This window comes from Coregonus clupeaformis, chromosome 7 (assembly GCF_020615455.1).
Source record: "Coregonus clupeaformis isolate EN_2021a chromosome 7, ASM2061545v1, whole genome shotgun sequence".
Classification (NCBI taxonomy): Eukaryota; Metazoa; Chordata; class Actinopteri; order Salmoniformes; family Salmonidae; genus Coregonus; species Coregonus clupeaformis.
In genome coordinates this window covers 65,724,170-65,745,644 of record NC_059198.1, presented here as the reverse complement: position 1 = coordinate 65,745,644, position 21,475 = coordinate 65,724,170, and the positions used below count along the sequence as shown (strand labels likewise).

The window sequence follows — 21,475 nt, the reverse complement described above, 5'->3', positions numbered from 1 at the left end:
CCCAGGCTGTGTCACAGCCGGCCGTGACCGGGAGACCCATGAGGCAGCGCACAATTGGCCCAGCGCCGTCCGGGTTAGGGGAGGGTTTGGCCGGCCGGGATTTCCTTGACTCATCACGCTATAGCGACTCCTTGTGGCGGGCTGGGCGCCTGCAAGCTGACCCCGGTCACCAGTTGGATGGTGTTTCCTCCGACACATTGGTGCGGCTGGCTTCCGGCTTAAGCGAGCAGTGTGTCAAGAAGCAGTGTGGCTTGGCAGGGTCGTGTTTCGGAGGACGCATGGTCTCTCAACCTTCGCCTCTACCGAGTCCGTAGGGGAGATGCAGCGATGGGACAGAAAAAGGGGTAAAAAATAAAATAAAAATGTAAATGCCTTTGAAAAGGGTATGGTAGTAGGTGCCAGGCGCACCGGTTTGACTGTGTCAAGAACTGCAACGCTGCTGGGGTTTTCACTCTCAACAGTTTCCCGTATCAAGAATGGTCCACCACCCAAAGGACATCCAGCCAAACTTGACACACAACATTAGAGTCAACATGGGCCAGCAACCCTGTGGAACGCTTTCAACACCTTGTAGAGTCCATGCCCCGACGAATTGAGGCTGTTCTGAGGGCAAAAAGGGGGTGTGACTATTAGGAAGGTGTTCCTAATGTTTTGTACACTCAGAGTATACGTAAAAAATGAACAATTGCAAAGCATGCTGGGTATTATTCTAATGAGCTCCGTTAGCGTTGGTGTGCCTGAGTCTTACTGCTTAACGACCTGAGAAATCATTGTTAGTTCCCTAGTTCTCCTGGCCCATGCTCAACTGGAGAGAGCAGAGTGGACAATTACAAGCAAACTGGTTATGGCCCAAATGGCACCCTATTCCCTATGTAGTGCACTACTTTAGACCAGAGTCCAATGTTAACCTATTCCCTATTTAGTGCACTACTTTAGACCAGAATCCAATGGTAACCTATTCCCTATTTAGTGCACTACTTTAGACCATAGTACTTATGTAGTGCACTGTGTAGGGAATAGGGTGCCATTTGGGACTGGTCATGGTCCTGATGATGAGTGACCCGTTAGAAATAAGGTCACCTAGCCTGGCAAACAGAGGGGGTCCCAGTTAAGACCCTACTAATTGGACATAGAGAGAGAGAGACTGGGAAAGGACAGCAGAGAGAGAGAGCGAGAGAGAGAGAGTGCGAGGGGGAGAGAGAGAGAGAGAGAGAGCGCGATAGAGAGAGAGAGAGAGAGAGAGAGAGAGAGAGAGAGAGAGAGAGAGAGAGAAAAGGCTTTATAGATTATCACATTAATATTAATATTTTTCTATACATTTTTGTAAAATAATCTTGTCATATTTCATCACCATCATTGTTGATGTCATTATCTCACTTCGCTTTAGCAACAGTGGCTTTGTCATTCGTGCAAAATGGGACAAACACCAAATTCAGACTGCATGCAGAATTCTGCAAAAACATCCTCTGTGTACAATGTAAAACACCAGAATAAGAGCATAATTAGGACGATTCCGACTAATGATCAAAATCCAGAAAATAGCAATTAAATTCTACAACCACCTAAAAGGAAGGGATCTTAAACCTTCCATAACAAAGCCCTCACCTACAGAGAGATGAACCTGTAACTGCGACCCCACAGAGCCCCAGGACAGCAACACAATTACTTGACACATTTTAAAGAATTAACAAAAAAACAGAGCAAACTAGAATGCTATTTGGCCCTAAACAGAGTACACAGTGGCAGAATACCTGACCACTGTGACTGACCCAAAATTAAGGAAAGCTTTGACTATGTACAGACTCAGTGAGCATAGCCTTGCTAATGAGAAAGGCCGCCGTAGGCAGACCTGGCTCTCAAGAGAAGACAGGCTATGTGCACACTGCCCACAAAATGAGGTGGAAACTGAGCTGCCCTTCCTAACCTCCTACCAAAGGTATGACCATATTAGAGACACATATTTCCCTCACATTACACAATGAATTTGGAAACAAATCCAATCTTGATAAACTCCCATATCTATTGGGTGAAATACCACAGTGTGCCATCACAGCAGCAAGATTTGTGACCTGTTGCCACAAGAAAAGGGCAACCAGTGAAGAACAAACACCATTGTAAATACAACCCATATTTATTTTCCCTTTCAAACTATTTGCACATTGTTACAACACTGTACATAACCAATAATGTTTACTATTAATTTCTGATTGTTTATTTCCCCTTTGTTTATTGTCTATTGTCTATGTAAAAAAATATGTTTCCCATGCCAATAGAGCCCTTTGAATTGAATGTAATTTAATTGAGAGAGCAGATAGAGAGAGAGAGCGAGCGCGAGAGAGAGCAGAGATAAACAAGGGTTGTTGTCACTTGTCATGCTCTAGATAACTCAGTTTCTAGGCTGTTGGTCTGCTGTGTTGTGGTTTATTAATGGATACATCTATACCTACATCAACATCATCAAGCATGGGGAAACAATCAAAATCAACCAGATAGTCTCGGCCTTAAAGGCTGTGAAGAATTAGACCTTAAAGGCTGTGAAGAATTAGACTCAGTTTCAACAGTTTCCCAAAGCTAGCTCAACGGTGAAGAATTAGACTCACTTAGTTTCAACAGTTTCCCAAAGCTAGCTCAACTGTGAAGAATTAGACTCACTTAGTTTCAACAGTTTCCCAAAGCTAGCTCAACGGTGAAGAATTAGACTCACTTAGTTTCAACAGTTTCCCGAAGCTAGCTCAACGGTGAAGAATTAGACTCACTTAGTTTCAACAGTTTCCCAAAGCTAGCTCAACGGTGAAGAATTAGACTCACTTAGTTTCAACAGTTTCCCAAAGCTAGCTCAACGGTGAAGAATTAGACTCACTTAGTTTCAACAGTTTCCCAAAGCTAGCTCAACGGTGAAGAATTAGACTCACTTAGTTTCAACAGTTTCCCAAAGCTAGCTCAACGGTGAAGAATTAGACTCACTTAGTTTCAACAGTTTCCCAAAGCTAGCTCAACAGTGAAGAATTAGACTCACTTAGTTTCAACAGTTTCCCAAAGCTAGCTCAACGGTGAAGAATTAGACTCACTTAGTTTCAACAGTTTCCCAAAGCTAGCTCAACGGTGAAGAATTAGACTCACTTAGTTTCAACAGTTTCCCAAAGCTAGCTCAACGGTGAAGAATTAGACTCACTTAGTTTCAACAGTTTCCCAAAGCTAGCTCAACGGTCCACTAACAATAAGTCCACTAAAGCCACAATCAGCAATTTAGGCAGCTGTGATATGTTTTTTTTATTTATTACAATTGTATCAACCAAAGAGCAAATGAATGTATCAACGAATTAAACTACATTAGCTTGGTACAAACACCAACGGGTACGTCTGTGTCCCAAATGGCATCCTTTTTCCTTTATAGTGCACTACTTTTGACCTGGGCCAATAGGGAATAGGGTGCTATTTGGGATGCATCGTGAGATTCTATTACTTCAATACATCACCTTCCCTGGCTGATTAACAACCACTAACATAACCTATTCACTGGTATAAACAGGAAGCTATTAACAACCATTAACACAACCTCTTCACTGGTATAAACAGGAAGCTATTAACAACCATTAACACAACCTCTTCACTGGTATAAACAGGAAGCTATTAACAACCATTAACACAACCTCTTCACTGGTATAAAATATTAACAACCATTAACACAACCACTTCACTGGTATAAACAGGAAGCTATTAACAACCATTAACACAACCTCTTCACTGGTATAAAATATTAACAACCATTAACACAACCTCTTCACTGGTATAAAATATTAACAACCATTAACACAACCTCTTCACTGGTATAAACAGGAAGCTATTAACAACCATTAACACAACATTTACATTTTTTTACATTTACGTCATTTAGCAGACGCTCTTATCCAGAGCGACTTACAGTTAGTGAACACATATTATTTATTTATTTTATTATTTTTTTATACTGGCCCCCCGTGGGAATCGAACCCACAACCCTAGCGTTGCAAACGCCATGCTCTATCAACTGAGCTACATCCCTGCCGGCCATTCCCTCCCCTACCCTGGACGACGCTGGGCCAATTGTGCGCCGCCCATGAGTCTCCCGGTCGCGGCCGGCTGCGACAGAGCCTGGATTCGAACCAGGATCTCTAGTGGCACAGTTAGCACTGCGATGCAGTGCCTTAGACCACTGCGCCACTTCACTGGTATAAAATATTAACAACCATTAACACAACCTCTTCACTGGTATAAACAGGGAGCTATTAACAACCATTAACACAACCTCTTCACTGGTATAAACAGGAAGCTATTAACAACCATTAACACAACCTTTTCACTGGTATAAACAGGAGGCTAGTAACAACCATTAACACAACATCTTCATTGGCATAAACAGGAAGCTATTAACAACTATTAACACAACCTCTTCACTGGCATTAACAGGACCATTAATCTCGATTAATCAAGTACAAAGAGAAATACCAAGTTGGCCACCACACACACCCATACAAACACACACCCATACATACAAACACACACACACACATCTCCCATTTGAAAGACATAAAGAATGTAATTTCCCAGGAGGAATTTCACTTCATCGGCATGAAGGACACTAATTACTATAGGTATATCACTGTGTTGGTTAGTGTGCTGATGCACTGAACTGTGTCTGTAGGGTCAATGGGGGAATGCAACATGTATTTGACAAAGCCTATGGGGGAAAAAAGTATTTAGTCATCCACCAATTGTGCAAGTTCTCCCACTTAAAAAGATGAGAGAGGCCTGTAATTTTCATCATAGGTACACGTCAACTATGCCAGACAAATTGAGGAAGAAAAATCCAGATAATCACATTGTAGGATTTTTAATGAATTTATTTGCAAATTATGGTGGAAAATAAGTATTTGGTCACCTACAAACAAGCAAGATTTCTGGCTCTCACAGACCTGTAACTTCTTATTTAAGAGGCTCCTCTGTCCTCCACTCGTTGCCTGTATTAATGGCACCTGTTTGAACTTGTTATCAGTATAAAAGACACCTGTCCACAACCTCAAACAGTCACACTCCAAACTCCACTATGGCCAAGACCAAAGAGCTGTCAAAGGACACCAGAAACAAAATTGTAGACCTGCACCAGGCTGGGAAGACTGAATCTGCAATAGGTAAGCAGCTTGGTTTGAAGAAATCAACTGTGGGTCTCCACGCAAGATCTCACCCCGTGGGGTCAAAATGATCACAAGAACGGTGAGCAAAAATCCCAGAACCACACGGGGGGACCTAGTGAATGACCTGCAGAGAGCTGGGACCAAAGTAACAAAGCCTACCATCAGTAACACACTACGCCGCCAGGGACTCAAATCCTGCAGTGCGAGACGTTTCCCCCTGCTTAAGCCAGTACATTATAGAGTGCATTTGGATGATCCAGAAGAGGATTGGGAGAATGTCATATGGTCAGATGAAACCAAAATAGAACTTTTTGGTAAAAACTCAACTCGTCGTGTTTGGAGGACAAAGAATGCTGAGTTGCATCCAAAGAACACCATACCTACTGTGAAGCATGGGGGTGGAAACATCATGCTTTGGGGCTTTTACACTGATCCGTGTAAAGGAAAGAATGAATGGGGCCATGTATCGTGAGATTTTGAGTGAAAACCTCCTTCCATCAGCAAGGGCATTGAAGATGAAACGTGGCTGGGTCTTTCAGCATGACAATGATCCCAAACACACTGCCCGGGCAACGAAGGAGTGGCTTCGTAAGAAGCATTTCAAGGTCCTGGAGTGGCCTAGCCAGTCTCCAGATCTCAACCCCATAGAAAAGTGGGAGAACTTGCCCAATTGGTGGCTGACTAAATACTTTTTTCCCCCACTGTATAGCCGACTACATTCCATACTAGTGGAATCTGGAATGTAAGCCATCACACATAGGCCCTATACACAGAGACATGTTAGGCCTACTCATCTTGGCATCTGTGAAGGAAATGTGAAAAACACAGGAAAAGCATTATGTGTGTGTGTGTTCACCCTGTGTTAAATGTTCCTCGTTAGCACCAAGGCTACACAAACCCATTAGCCTAACAGCTGGAGCCATCACAACCTGGAGATTGGATTACATCGGAGATATACTGTATGTGACTTTCAATAGAGAGAGAGAGGGAGAGAGAGAGAGAGAGAGATAGAGACAGACAGACAGACAGACAGATAGATAGATAGATAGATAGATAGATAGATAGATAGATAGATAGATAGATAGATAGATAGATAGATAGATAGATAGATAGATAGATAGATAGATAGATAGATATACATACAAAGTTTATTAGGTACATTCACGAAAATGGTTATCTCCTACAGACAGTGAGTCACGTGGTCGTGGCTTGCTATATAAAGCAGGCAGACAGGCATCGAGGCATTCAGTTATTGTTCTACTGAAAGTTAGAATGGACGAAACGAGTGACCTAAGCGACTCAGTATCTCAAAAACGTCTGCCCTCCTGGGCTTTTCACACACGACAGTGTCTAGGGTTTACCGAGAACGTAGTGACAAACAAAAAACATCCAGTCAGCGGCAGACCTGTGGGCGAAAACAGCTTGTTGAGGTCGAAGGAGAATGGCAAGAATCGTGCAACCTAACAGGCGGGCCACAAACAGACAAATAACGGCGCACCGGATTCCAGTGGTGTGCAGAACGGCATCTCGGAACGCAAAACTCATCGATCCTTGTCACGGATGGGCTATTGCAGCAGACGACCGCACCGGATTCCACTCCTATCAGCTAAAAACAAGAAGCGGCTCCAGTGGGCTCGCGATCACCAACACTGGACATTTGAGGAGTGGGAAAACATCACCTTGTCCGACGAATCCCGGTTCAGGATTTGGCGTAAGCAGCATGAGTCCATGGACATTTCAGTTGAACGCATTCAGTTGTGCAACTGACTAGATATCCCCCTTTCCCTCTCCCTACTGCCTGGTACAGACTGGTGGTGTACTGGTGCGTACTGGGTAATGTTTTCCTGGCACACGTTAGGTCCCTTGATACCAATCGAGAAACAAACGTTCCCGACACATTGTAGAATCAATGCCCCAAAGAATTCCTGGCTGTTCTCGAGGCACAGTTGTGTCAAGTTGGCTGGATGTCCTTTGGGTGGTGGACCATTCTTGATACACACGGGGAAACTGTTGAGCGTGGAAAAACCCAGCAGCGTTGCAGTTCTTGACACAAACCGGTGCGTGGTACTACCATACCACTTAAATATTTTGTCTTGCCCATTCACCCTCAGATAGATAGATAGATAAATAGATAGATAGATAGATAGATAGATAGATAGATAGATAGATAGATAGATAGATAGATAGATAGATAGATAGATAGATAGATAGATAGATAGATAGATAGATAGATAGATAGATAGATATGTATTTCTCTTGTGTCAGGGAGGAAAGATACACAGAGCATTTATCAGAAGAGCAGGGAACCGTGATTTAGTGATATCCTGCTGAGACAGACAGACAGACAGACAGACAGACAGACAGGTAGTTTACTAGGCTGCACCTCAGCTGTCTGTCTTCCTGCCCTGCCTGTCTGTCTGTATGCATGTCTGCCTGCCTGTCTGCCTGCCTGCCTGTCTTCCTACCCTGCCTGCCTGTCTTCCTACCCTGACTGTATGTCAGTCTGCCTGTCTGCCTGTCTGTCTTCCTGCTCTGCTTGTCTGTCTGTATGCCGGTCAGTCTGCCTGTCTTCCTACCCTGCCTGTCTGTCTGTCTTCCTGTCTGTCTGCCTGTCTTCCTGCTCTGCCTGTCTGTCTGCCTGTATGTCTTCCTGCTCTGCCTGTCTGTCTTCCTGCTCTGCCTGTCTTCCTGCCCTGCCTGTCTGTTTGTCTTCCTGTCAGTCTGCCTGTCTTCCTGCTCTGCCTGTCTTCCTGCCCTGCCTGCCTGTCTGTCTGTCAGTCTGTCTTCCTGTCTGCCTGTCTGTCTTCCTTCCCTGCCTGCCTGTCTTCCTGCCCTTCCCTGCCTGTCTGTCTTCCTGTCTGCCTGTCTGTCTTCTTGCTCTGCCTGTCTGTCTGTCTGCCTGTCTTCCTGTCTGTCTGTCTGTCTGTCTGTTACAAGGATATTGAAACAGGGTTAAATTAGCTTCCGCATGACACTAAAATATGGCATTTCAATATTTTTGTATTGATGTTGGTTGGTAGTATGTAAGCTTCACAATTTTATAAAGGTGTATTGGCAAAACTGTACAGTGACAAGTGAAACAGCATACACCAATAGTTCTACAAATCTATAATAACTGTTTTCTTTTCAATTCATTATAGAGAAATGTTAATTATTCATGTGAAATGAATTCAGAGTGCATTGATAAAGAAGCATAATGTCAACCTGGCCACACTATACAGACACATACACACACACACGATCTCAGGTAAAATAGTAATATATACCAGTCAAAAGTTTGGACACACCTACTCATTCAAGGGTTTTTCTATATTTTTACTATTTTCTACATTGTAGAATAATAGTGAAGACATCAAAACTATGAAATAATACATATGGAATCATGTAGTAACCAAAAAAGTGTTAAACAAAACAAAATATATTAGAGATTTGAGATTCTTCAAAGTAGCCACCCTTTGCCTTGATGACAGCTTTGCACACTCTTGGCATTCTCTCAACCAGCTTTATGAGGTAGTCACCTGGAACAGGTGTGCCTTGTTAAAAGTTCATTTGTGGAATTTCTTTCCTTCTTAATGCATTTGAGCCAATCAGTTGTGTTATGACAAGGTAGGGGTGGTATACAGAAGATAGCCCTATTTGGTAAAAGACCAAGTCCATATTATGGCAAGAACAGCTCAAATAAGCAAAGAGAAACGACAGTCCATCATTACTTTAAGACATGAAGGTCAGTCAATCTGGAAAATGTCAAGAACTCTTCTAGTGCAGTCGCAAAAACCATCAAGCGCTATGATGAAACTGGCTTTCATGAGGACCGCCACAGGAAAGGAAGACCCAGAGTTACCTCTGCTGCAGAGGATAAGTTCATTAGAGTTATCAGCGTCAGAAATTGCAGTCCAAATAAATGCTTCACAGAGTTCAAGTAACAGACGCATCTCAACATCAACTGTTCAGAGGAGACTGCGTGAATCAGGCCTTCATGGTCAAATTGCTGCAAAGAAACCACGACTAAAGGACACCAATAAGAAGAAGAGACTTGCTTGGGCCAAGAAACATGAGCAATGGACATTAGACCGGTGGAAATGTGTCCTTTGGTCTGATGAGTCCAAATTTTTGATTTTTGGTTCCAACCGCTGTGTCTTTGTGAGACGCAGAGTAGGTGAATGGATGATCTCCGCATGTGTAATTCCCACCGTGAAACATGGAGGAGGTGTGATGGTGCTTTGCTGGTGACACTGTCAGTGATTTATTTAGAATTCAAGGCACACTTAACCAGCATGGCTACCACAGTATTCTGCAGCGATACGTCATCCCATTTGGTTTGCGCTTAGTGGGACTATCATCTGTTTTTCAACAGGACAATGACCCAACACACCTCCAGTCTGTGTAAGGGCTATTTGACCAAGAAGGAGTGATGGAGTGCTGCATCAGATGACCAGGCCTCCACAATCACCTGACCTCAACCCAATTGAGATGGTTTGGGATGAGTTGGACCGCAGAGTGAAGGAAAAGCAGCCAACAAGTGCTCAGCATATGTGGGAACTCCTTCAAGACTGTTGGAAAAGCATTCCAGTTGAAGCTGGTTGGGAGAATGCCAAGTGTGCAAAGCTGTCATCAAGGCAAAGGGTGGCTACTTTGAAGAATCTAAAATATATTTGGATTTGTTTAACACTTTTTTGGTTACTACATGATTCCATATGTGTTATTTCATAGTTTTGATGTATTCACTATTATTCTACAATGTAAAAAATTAAGAAAAATAAAGAAAAACCCTTGAATGAGTAGGTGTGTACAAACTTTTGACTGGTACTGTATATATGTATCCATTAGGTCTATCTGAATCACATCCCCATTATGATAGACCTATCGATGGATGAATATGCCTATGCCTACCTGTGGTTGGCGCGCGTACAGATGTGTTGACGTCAGTGAGAAAATGTATCGTCCTATTTAAACCATTTTAAACCATGGCAACTGAATGATCAAATCACAGGTTTGATATTACACCAAATCGAATGATCCATCAGAAAATAAATCCAACGGTCACCTCGTGATCACATTCGGTTCTGGCTGGCAACCTGTTTGTCTCACTGTCATATCAACGTTGGCGATTTATACATTTCCAATAAACTAACGCACACACATCCGGCCTATTAATGTTGTGATGATCATCATATTTCAAACATTTGCACAGATGGGAGCTTCATTCGATCAAATCTCCTCCAAATTCTCATTCATCATCATCAACCGTGGATATCGCCAACCGACAGAGGGAGACTTACCTCATCTCTGTCTCCCTGTCCGAACTGGAGCCCCAGATCCACGAAATGTTCGACCCGAATGTAACCATCAGCATCCTCATCACACACGTCGAATACCTCCTTGAGCTTTTTCAGAAACCCTAGAAGCTGTTCTTGATCGGGGAAGACGTTTCCTTCCATCTTAGAGTTCGGTTTGTCAGATAATGTCGTTATTGAACGGACTTCGTTTGAATTCGTTCTGTAGTCGCCATCATTCCGGTTGCTGCTCTCCGCTGGTGCTGTTGCGGACTGGCTCGGTTGGCGCTGTGACATCAGCAGCATCCCGTTACCGAATGGGAAGGACCACTGATCGACGAGCAGTGGGTAGAGACGATAATTGGCTACGATTCACTATCATGAAAAAAATATCGATTTACGTAAACACTTGCCCATGAGCGTGTTTTTAAAGTGTCAGGACAGGTGTTTTTATTTTATGTTATTGAGATAGTTACAATTTGATGTTATTGTGATACCACCTAGCTCCTTGATTGTTTTCCAACAACATGACTATCGAATAGAAACTTGTAAATAAATGTCCCATTGGAAATGAATAATGACAGTAAATCAATGTGAAAGATGCAATTTTATGTTATTGGGATACCATCTACCTCCTACCTTGATTGTTTTCCAACCATACGACTATTGAATAGAAACTTGGAAGTTAATCATTACTGTAAATCAATGTGAAATAAATGGTGATATTTAAAACTAAAAACGGCTCTAAATATGACACACATATCGGAAAATGTATGTATTTTCCTTGTACAAGCCCCAGTTCAATGGTTACCCTGAATAGCTACTTACATTACATTAATTGGCCTGACCTCTACTGTGTGGATGCTATTCTTAATAACTACTGGATCTATAGCATAGTTTATTAAGAAACCACACATATCCGGTCATAGGATATCACAAACATTATCATCTTACAAACAAGTCTTTAAAAATAAATCAAGGGACATTCACAGTTATAACGATGTGTAAAAAAACAAACACATAAAACCATAGACTAAGATCAAGAGATAGTAAATGACAAGAGACCAAAGAACATCTTTGACAGTACTTCCTCAACCTGCCCTGTACCCTCCTTTCCGCAATACAACAGTAGACGGTTTGAGTGGGGCATTAAAACAGTGCTCATCACACCCAGAACTAAGACATATGAATCAACTCATCAATAGCTTTAATCCAGACTTTGATTAGCTGAATCCATGGTTCTGGTCAATTCCATTTGAACTCATCTGTTGAGGAAATGAACAAACTCAAACTATTGAATTTAAAAAATCTGAATTAGTTAATATCCTGAATTGACAGACTTGAAGTGGAATTGACCTGATTTTTTAGTGCTGGGCTGGAACAAAAGCCTGCCCTAATGCTGAAACACTCAGTGTGGGGAGGAGCAGGGTAAAATAAGGGTAAGGGGTTTGGTAAGTTAAAAATACTACCGCTGTATAAAGCTCTTCATCAGAGAGACTGTAGAGTCAACCACACATTGACATTAGGGCTGGTTTCCCGGACCCAGATGAAGCCTACTCCTGGACTTTAAAATAAGCATACTCAATGGAACACTTCCATTGAAAAATGTGATTAGGCTTAATCTGGGTCCAGGGTAAACCGTCTATGGGGGTGTCAGAACAAGCCCCAGTACATCCTCCCAAACAGAAACGGACCTTCCATGCGGCAGATCAGGCAAATGCCAGATTTGGGCTGGTCCAGCTTTAGCTCAGTGGGCCAGTCTAAATTGGGGTTGTTTGCCGAATTATTATAATTTGGCCAATACTAGGGACCTCAAGGGGGGGAAAAAATGGGCCGGTGTGTTAGAAATGCCTGGGCCAAGTCGACCAAGAACGTCCATCTTGTTCCTCAGCCCAAATTCCCCACAACCAGCCTGGGTTCCAGCAGCGAGTCCCAACGTTCAGTCACCTGCGCACACACACACACACACACACACACACACACAGAGGGACAGAGAGAGAGCACAGAAACATGATTATATTAATTCTATGGGAGTGACATCAAAGTCGTCCCCATGGTTACTGGAAAACTACAACATTCGGAATTCTGCACATAGAGCTGTTTTATTGGAAAAAATGTAACCCCCTTATGCCGGGTTAAAGTAGCCCACCGGTTTTCTCTTTCAACTAAGCGATTGTAAGGGACATTCATTGGACAATGAACAGCTTCCCTCAACGTGTGGGTGATGGGGTTAAAATGCAGTCAGGGACAATAGAGGGGGGTTAGCTCATCCAAACAGTGTCACACAGACGGTACAGAGTGAGAAGAGGCCTGCTTAGTGAAGAGAGGGTGGTCAGTGGAACCAGAACAACATTCAGTGGTTACGCAATAACCCAGAGGGTTACGCCATAACCCTGGCTCTGACATACAATATGATAATACAGTATGGTAGAAATTAAGTCTAAATAATTATTAACGCGCACAGTTCAATTTTCCTGCAGGATTGCTGCATTTATTGCATGTAGACAGGTTCTATGAAATAATGTTGTATTGAACAGTATTTTATATCTTACCTCAACAGCGTACTCTGCTCTCTGAGCCCATTGGTTTTATTCATGTTTATAAAACGTACAGTAACAGTATTTTATGTCTTACCCTGGAGCCACGGGACACAGCGTATTCCACACTCTCTGATCCGTCAGCGTTCTGATACACCAGGTCAAACCTCCCCGGCTCCACCGGAGCTGTGGGACAGACAGACATGTTAGGGTGGTCCATCTTAGTAAGGTCCATCACTGACCGGTAGTGCCAGGTGTCTTCAGATGGCTGGGGGGAAACATGGGCTGAATCACCATTCTCCACCTTTCTCCCAAAGTGAGCACTGGTAGACTTGCCATGGATTCAACAATGGAACCATTTAGCAGACGCTCTTATCCAGAGCGACTTACAGTTAGTGAATACATATATCTTTTTTTATACTGGCCCCCCGTGGGAATCGAACCCACAACCCTGGCGTTGCAAACGCCATGCTCTATCAACTGAGCTACATCCCTGCCGGCCATTCCCTCCCCTACCCTGGACGACGCTGGGCCAATTGTGCGCCGCCCATGAGTCTCCCGGTCGCGGCCGGCTGCGACAGAGCCTGGATTCGAACCAGGATCTCTAGTGGCACAGTCAGCACTGCGATGCAGTGCCTTAGACCACTGCGCCACTCAGGAGACCACCTTGATAAGCAGAGAGCAGCCATCAGTTTGGCCTTACCTTGATAAGCAGACAACAGCCATCTGTTTGGCCTTACCTTGATAAGCAGAGAACAGCCATCTGTTTGGCCTTACCTTGATAAGCAGAGAACAGCCATCTGTTTGGCCTTACCTTGATAAGCAGAGAACAGCCATCTGTTTGGCCTTACCTTGATAAGCAGAGAGCAGCTCTAGCTCAATCTGCTTTGTGCTGTGGTCAAAATGAATGATCTTCCCCTCCTGAAAGACAAATAGTGAGAAAAGACATTACCCAAATGAAACAGATTATATATATTTTTACTGTAGCATATAAACATTTCTTACCACATGTATTTAGTCCTAGTTCAGGACATAACTTGAGAAAAAAGCGCTGTCCACATACTGGTAGAAAAGAACCAGTTACACCAGACACTGAAGAGAGAAAAGGAGTAGTCTTTCTGCTATTTTTACTCACTTTATACTCAGACACCTCTGGTGTGTAGTTCTCTGTCAGCTCCAGCAGCTGTGAACACACACACACACACTGGAGTGATAATGAGTTACATGGAGGCGTGCAGCACCTTAGCAACGCAGCTGTACAGTAATCTCTCACTGTTCTTCTATTTTAATTAAAGAGGCTTTATTAGCATGGAAAATGGAGGGACTTACATTACCAGCGTCTTTAACTGTTTCCCACCTCGTCCATTGAGTCTACTGAATTAGTACCGCTAGGAGTTTTTCTTGACCACATGACCCAAGCAGGAAAAACTCCAGCGTCTGAATGGAGTGACTCTATACCCTAACTATGCTATTTTTTCTACTAGTACATACGGTTGCTTCCATTTCAACCACTGGGAAACAGCGGCAAGTGTTACTGAGTGGACCACCCTGGCTAAATAAAGACATGAAATGAGTGAATGCATTGCTTCCATTTGAACCGAGTTTATCAGACTGAGCTGTGTGGTGAGTATGGAACTGTTCCATATCCACCAGCAGCACGGTCGGTCTGAGTGGTGAGTTACCTTGAAGGTCGGTCTGAGTGGTGAGTTACCTTGAAGGTCGGTCTGAGTGGTGAGTTACCTTGAAGGTCGGTCTGAGTGGTGAGTTACCTTGAAGGTCGGTCTGAGTGGTGAGTTACCTTGAAGGTCGGTCTGAGTGGTGAGTTACCTTGAAGGTCTATAAGTGGTGAGTTACCTTGAAGGTCGGTCTGAGTGGTGAGTTACCTTGAAGGTCTATAAGTGGTATGTTACCTTGAAGGCTGGTCTATAAGTGGTATGTTACCTTGAAGGCTGGTCTATAAGTGGTATGTTACCTTGAAGGCTGGTCTATAAGTGGTATGTTACCTTGAAGGCTGGTCTATAAGTGGTATGTTACCTTGAAGGCGATCTTCTGTCCCACCTGAGGGGGAGCAGCTAGGAGGGGCATCTCACTGTAGTCCCTCCTGGTGACACTCTCTGATGGGTTCTACAACACACACACACCTATAAATATTATACCTCCCACATCTTCATTCCAGCAGCAACAGAAGTAGGTTACAGAATGCCACAGGGTTGGGGTCAAGTCCATTTCAATTTAGTCAATTCAAGAAGTAAACAGAAATTCCAATTCCAGTTATGTGCTTTTCAATTAGGAAAAAAATGCTATCTAAATTACTTGAATTGACCAACCCTGGAATACCGTCTAGTAATCAGTTGACTTACCTGGAACACCACAGAGTTGTTAATCAGGGAGTCGTTCTGGTATGAAGGTAGCACCACAGTGTTGTTAATCAGGGAGTCGTTCTGGTACGATGGTAGCTGCTGATGATGATTCTGCTGTCGCTGTCCACCTTCATAGTTGAAATAAAACCCTGCATGATCTCCTCCTGCCCCTCTATCTTCCCCTCTCCCTCCTCTACCCCCACCAGGAGGACCCCTGTCCCACTCCCCACCTCTACCCCCCCTGCCTCCACCTCCAGCACCACCCCAACCCTGGCCTCGATCCCCTCTACCCCAACCCCTATCCCCTCTACCCCCACCCCTCTCCGCACCCCTAGGGCTTCCCCTGCCTCGGCCTCTCCAGGTGGGGTCTGCTGCCATAGCAGGGACCGTCCCCATCCCCAGGCCTGGCCGTTTGATAACCAGCTGAATCTCCTCCTCACTACTACTACTACCACCACTAGAGTCTGAGCTCTCAGGCCTCCTGTGGGCCTTCTGTACTGCTGGGGCTGAGCCTGGCCCTGGAGCTTTAGCTCTCTGGCCAGGGGATACAGAGTTGGTGGGACCTGAGGAAGGGAGGCTGGGTCTGGGCTCGGGGGGGGTGGTTTTGTCCCTAGGACCAGCGTCGGAGCCTGTGGTAGTAGGAGGAGTGGCAGCAGGCTTGGATAGAGGAGTTTGGTTTTTAACCAGAGGTTTGCCTGTGGTGGCTTTGCTAGAGGCATCGTCATCCGATGAGCCTGAGTCCGAATCGGATGACGAGGGAGGTGGGCGTGGTTTCCTATTGGGGGTTGGGGGTTTGACTATAGGGGTGACTTTTGGGGTGGCTTTAGATGCGACAGGGTGTGTAGCGGTAGCAGAGGGTGATTTGGGGGGTCGTTTCTGTGTGGGGTTTTTACTTGGGGCTTCCTCCTCACTACTGCTGCCACTGGAATCAGAACAGGAGTCTGTTTCCCCATTCTGGGTCTTTGCTGTGGCTTTACCGTTAACAGATACTGCTGTGGCAGCTGGAGCCTTCTTGGTGTTTTTGTCCGCTTTGGCTACGGTGGGAGAGGGTCCTGTGGACAAGGTGGGAGAGGGTCCTGTGGATGAGGCAGTGGTTTTGGTCACCACCTGCTTCTTCTCCTCCTTTTTCTTCTTCTGTTTCTTCTTGTCTTCTTTGCTCCTCTCTTCAACCGCAGCCTGGTTGGAATCGGCCTCCTGACTCTCCTCGTTCCGTCGCTTCTTCTTCTTCTTCTTCTTTTTCCACTCTTCACTCACTCGGTTCTGTGTAGGCTCCTCCTCCTCGGCATCTCTCCTCCTCTTCTTGGAGTTGACAGCAGATGTGTTGGAAGGACTTCCATTCAAACGGGTTAGGATGTCCACCTTCACTCTGTCAAACAACACAACACGGAGGGTTGGAACGGTAGATATTCTCAAAGTACTAGGGTGTGTGTGTGTGTGAAAACAGATATTGGCCTAGGCTAAGACCAGGCTTGGAGTGCAATCCCTCCATTGTTTTGTAGCTAGCCTATGTAGCTAGCTAGCTAGGCTGTATAACCAACCCATAGAAATATAATGAACCAACCACGTGGGTGAGATCACTGACTGAGATCCTAATTAAAGTTTCAGCACCATTAGCTCTGGTCCAAGGCGTTAGCGGAGGTCTAGAGCTAAGCATGGATCAGACTGGATAAAAACATGTGTGGCTAGGGTGTGTGTGACGCACCTGATGCTGTCGTTGTCTCGGACTACGTAGATCCTCTCTGTATGCGGCAGGTAGCAGTCTTCAATGAACAGACTCAAAATGCTCCTGCGACTGAAGTCGAACTTCTCCCTGATTATGCTGGCTAGGTCTGCTACCACACGGCATTTGTTCAAATCAACGAGCACCCAGCACATGCGACAGTCGGATACCGAAGGCGGCGGGTAATCAAAATACAATCGCACCCGTATCGCATTAGTATTGGAGGCTGCCATTGCTACTGTGTGGAAGGAAATCTCTCACGCGCTGTTCAGAAAACTATGCCTGTCTGTTTAAGAATTGACTCGTGTTCAGTTACTGCCACCTATTGGTGCGGAAGGGAATTAGCTAGCTAATAATTTCATTAAACTCTCCATCATACCGGAAGCACTAGCCAGTAGCCGGTTCCCACTAGATAACCCAGCCACAAAGTCAAAATGGTATATATCGTAAAACTTCATGAAAACAAAAATGATATTTTTTTGATCTTAATTTAAGGTTAGGCATATGGTTAGCAGTGTGGTTAAGGTTAGGTTTAAAATCAGATTTTAAGAAGAGAAATTGTAGAAATGGGCGGGGTTTATATTATTTTTGGCTGTGTTAACTAGTGACGAACCCAGTAGTCGGATAGGTCTCTTTCTTGCCAACAGCAGAGTATACTCTAAAGTCTAAAGTCTTTGTTAGCAGTAGTTGAAAACATAAAAAGAGAAGGAAAGTCCGGTAAAGTGGCAGTCTTTTTCAAAACATGCATTTTCATGATACACCACGTAAAACCTTAACAGAAGATTAAGAAATGGTTCATTAACAAATAGCCTAACAATTGATTTGCAGAACCTAGTAGTAAGCAACTACTGCTACCAAACCATTTTGGTCAACTAAAAATGTCTCATTAAGGACAGATCTACATACCTTTTAAAACGTCACACATAGCTGGTGGAGTAGTGCTGTGTGTAAGTTGACTATGCAAACAATTTGGAATTCAAGACTAATGCTTCTTATAAAAACCAAAATCAGATGAAATGACAGGCAGCCTAGGATAAACATATCGCTTGAAAAATTCAGCAGCAACTCCTCAAACGCATGATTTTATCCATTCACTTTTTTCCACATTGAGGAACCATCTCCTTTCAACTCTAAAATTCCATTAAACTTTTCTAGACTGTCTTCATCGGACAGAGACTGCAAAGAAACCCTTAAATTATAATTTATTTATTTTTACCCCCCTTTTCTCCCTAATTTTTTGTCTCATCGCTGCAACTCCCCAACGACACCCGCCAGCTTAACCCGGAAGCCAGCCGCACCAATGTGTCGGATGAAACGCCATTCAACTGGCGACCGGGGTCAGCCCGCAGTCACCCGGCCCGCCACAAGGAGTCGCTAAAGCGCGCCAAACCCTCCCCTAACCCGGACGACGCTGGGCCAATTGTGCGCCGTTCTATGGGACTCCCGGCCACTGCCGGTTGTGGCATAGCCACTCGGGAGGCCTGAAGATAACTTTTTTCACGAGCTGTGGTCCTTGCGTAATTGTGCAACGCCATGCTTGTTGTTGTGATAAACCAGAGTTTGTTGGTGCTTTCAAGACAACTGGGAACTCAACACACACACACACAAAAAAAGCCAAATAACGTCAGTGACCTTCAAGTCGGAAAGTCGGAGCTTCCGACTTTGAATTCTGAGATGACCGTTCAAAACTATTTTCCCAGTCGGAGCTCGTTTTTCCCCCGAGTTGTCTTGAATGCATTGAAGTCTGAGATTTCTGAGTTCCCAGTTGTTTTGAACACAGCATTTCTACCACTGTTTTTAACGTGCGCTAGCTTCCTTCGTCATCACTACAAGCGCCATTTGATTCGCCAGATACTCTATACGCCCACGTTCTGGATACGCCAAGCACAAAGAGGGACTGATCGAACAGCCAATGGAAAGTTAAAAGCTAAATGCCCACCCAGCCGTGCTCAGCGAGGAGAGGGAGAGGGAGAGAGAGAGCAGGGATGTACACCAAAGTTACACATAGTAGAATTCAATACGTACATTCCAAAATACTGACATTTAATTGATAAAAAATTACATGACCTTCCCCTGGACTAAATAAAAAAATACTAAACCCTACCCCTGACTGAAATTTAAAAAGCATGACCCTCCCCCATTTTCCTACCGGTAGCAATTGCTTAAATTTCGACCACTCCCTAACTAACTAGTTGCTTAGCTAGCTAGTTACTTGCTAGTTACTTTCTTATATATTTTTTAAAATCTGGTTATTCGACCAACTGTAATGTGAAGTCGCTGTTTTCCTTCCTCGTATTGGATTGTTAGAAGAGTTGACTTCCCCACTCTACATTTGAAAACAAACGCTCTGGCTGGAAGCACTAGCCAGTAGCCGGATGTTTCATACGGCTGAAATATGCGATTCCCTTTCTTGCCAATAGGTGACAGCAGAGCATACTCAATCTTTGGTAGTAGTAGTTGTAAACATCAAGAGACATATAGTCAGGTAAAGTGGCAGTCTTTTTCAACCAAGCATTTTCATGATGTACATCAGTGGTTACCAACCTTTTAGTTACTGTACCACCAAGTACATTTTGCTCTGCCCAGAGTACCCCCTCATGCATTGTTCAGACAGGAGTGTATTGATTAGTGCACACTGAGGCAAAACATTTTGCAATGAAAACAAGAGTTTCTATTGGATAAATTCAGGTAAGTCCCGCCCTGTTTTGTTCCATATTCTTCTGTTTGGTTCTGTTGGGTTTCTAGTGAATACACCCCACGGCAGCTACACGTGAACAGTCTGACAGTGACATACTGTTAGCCACAGTAATCAGTAGTTTACTGGTGGTACTGAGACAATGGGTTTGACTGGTACGATACTCAAAGTCCATGGCCAACAAACAGAAAAACTATCTGGTTAACAAAGTTGTCATGAAGTCCGTATACGGATATTTTGTTGATGGGGTCATAGAATTCCACATATCCTCTGTCCATGTCCACAACCACCCTGATCCTTCGAGGTCTGTCTCTCACTTGCACTTTTGTGAACTTATTTTTTACAAGTGACCTGCACTACAGAAGAGATGACTCAGTTGATCCCATCCTTGTGCAAGAGACTGCAGTTTGGCCAGGTGAAGTTCGGGCCCCCCCTTCTCGGCTCCTTCGGCCACACCCAGCCTCCAGTGTTCGTTGTCCCCAATGTCCACGTCCCAACAGTGTTCCCCTGAGTGATATGCCTCTGAGCCAAGGACGCAACTGATGGAAAGAAACCTCTTTCTGTTGTCAGGACTCTTGAGGTTCCACAATGTTTTCAGGAATTTCCACACTTGTCAAGTCCTCAGACACGACCCAATCTGAGTGGGCAGTGTTGGGGTCCAGAACCACAGGAGGGAAAATAGACATTCTGAAGTAGAACCTTTGATTCTAATACAGTAGTTCCCTCCTTTTATCTTCCTCTCCTCCCCTCCTCCTCTCCTCCTCTCCTCCCATCCTCCCCACCTCCTCTCCTCCCATCCTCCCCTCCTCCCATCCTCCTCTCCTCCCATCCTCCCATCCTCCTCTCCTCCCATCCTCCCCTCATTCTGAAGACATTCTGAAGTAGAACCTTTGATTCTAATACAGTAGTTCCCTCCTTTTATCTTCCTCTCCTCCTCTCCTCCTCTCCTCCTCTCCTCCTCTCCTCCTCTCCTCCCATCCTCCCCTCCTCCCATCCTCCTCTCCTCCCATCCTCCCCTCCTCCCATCCTCCTCTCCTCCCATCCTCCTCTCCTCCCATCCTCCCCTCCTCCCATCCTCCTCTCCTCCCAACCTCCTCTCCTCCCATCCTCCTCTCCTCCCATCCTCCTCTCCTCCCATCCTCCTCTCCTCCCATCTTCCTCTCCTCCCATCCTCCTCTCCTCCCATCCTCCTCTCATTGAAATTGTAAACTTGCATACGGCACAGTATAATCACACATTGATACTCACTATAGGTCACAATATCCTTCATCTTCTCCCAAACTCTGAAGCGCAGGTTGCCCAGGTGTTTGGCCACGTCACCCAGCCATCCCGAGACCCGGTCTGGATCAGGTACAGCAACACATCAGTCTCTGGAAGAACATTCAGGAGTCAGGGCTGCTTTGGGACTGGGTTCAGAACAACAGAGGAGAGAGGGAAAGAGGGGGGGGAGAGAGAGAGAGAGAGAGAAACCTATCCAACCAAAAACAGAGACCCAGAAAACCTGAGCCTACGCCTTCACTATGGTGAATTACTAAAACAATACAGAAATACACTACTGAAAAAGAAGGAACAGCAGGTCAGAAATCAACTCAATGTAATTGAAGAATCCATAGACTCTAACCACTTCTGGGAAAATTGGAAAACACTAAACAAACAACAACACGAAGAGTTATCTATCCAAAACGGAGATGTATGGGTAAACCACTTCTCCAATATTTT

The 21,475-nt window shown here is 44.6% G+C and overlaps 2 protein-coding genes across 4 annotated transcripts in view; both read right to left on the bottom strand.

Annotated features, from left to right (window-relative positions):
• The window catches only part of LOC121569976 (rab11 family-interacting protein 4A-like), an 89,780-nt gene extending 79,032 nt beyond the window's left edge, over positions 1 to 10,748 (bottom strand). For all 3 annotated transcript variants that reach the window (XR_006661205.1, XR_006001404.2, XM_041881372.2), the window contains exon 1: positions 10,451 to 10,748. Coding sequence is in view for 1 of the 3 variants with exons in the window: in XM_041881372.2 (XP_041737306.2) it covers positions 10,451 to 10,741 (291 nt within the window). In the remaining 2 variants the exon portion in view is untranslated. The remainder of the gene's footprint in view (positions 1 to 10,450) is intronic.
• Positions 10,749 to 11,038: 290 nt separating this feature from the next.
• Positions 11,039 to 17,530, bottom strand: LOC121570286 (coilin). The gene is made up of 7 exons (XM_041881753.2): positions 17,044 to 17,530; positions 15,342 to 16,707; positions 15,016 to 15,105; positions 14,117 to 14,164; positions 13,833 to 13,902; positions 13,079 to 13,167; positions 11,039 to 12,391 (listed from the first exon to the last, which is right to left on the bottom strand). Exons 1-7 carry the CDS (start codon positions 17,292 to 17,294, stop codon positions 12,332 to 12,334), a joined length of 1,974 nt encoding a protein of 657 aa, XP_041737687.1. The 5' UTR covers positions 17,295 to 17,530; the 3' UTR covers positions 11,039 to 12,331.
• Positions 17,531 to 21,475: the final 3,945 nt, after the last annotated feature.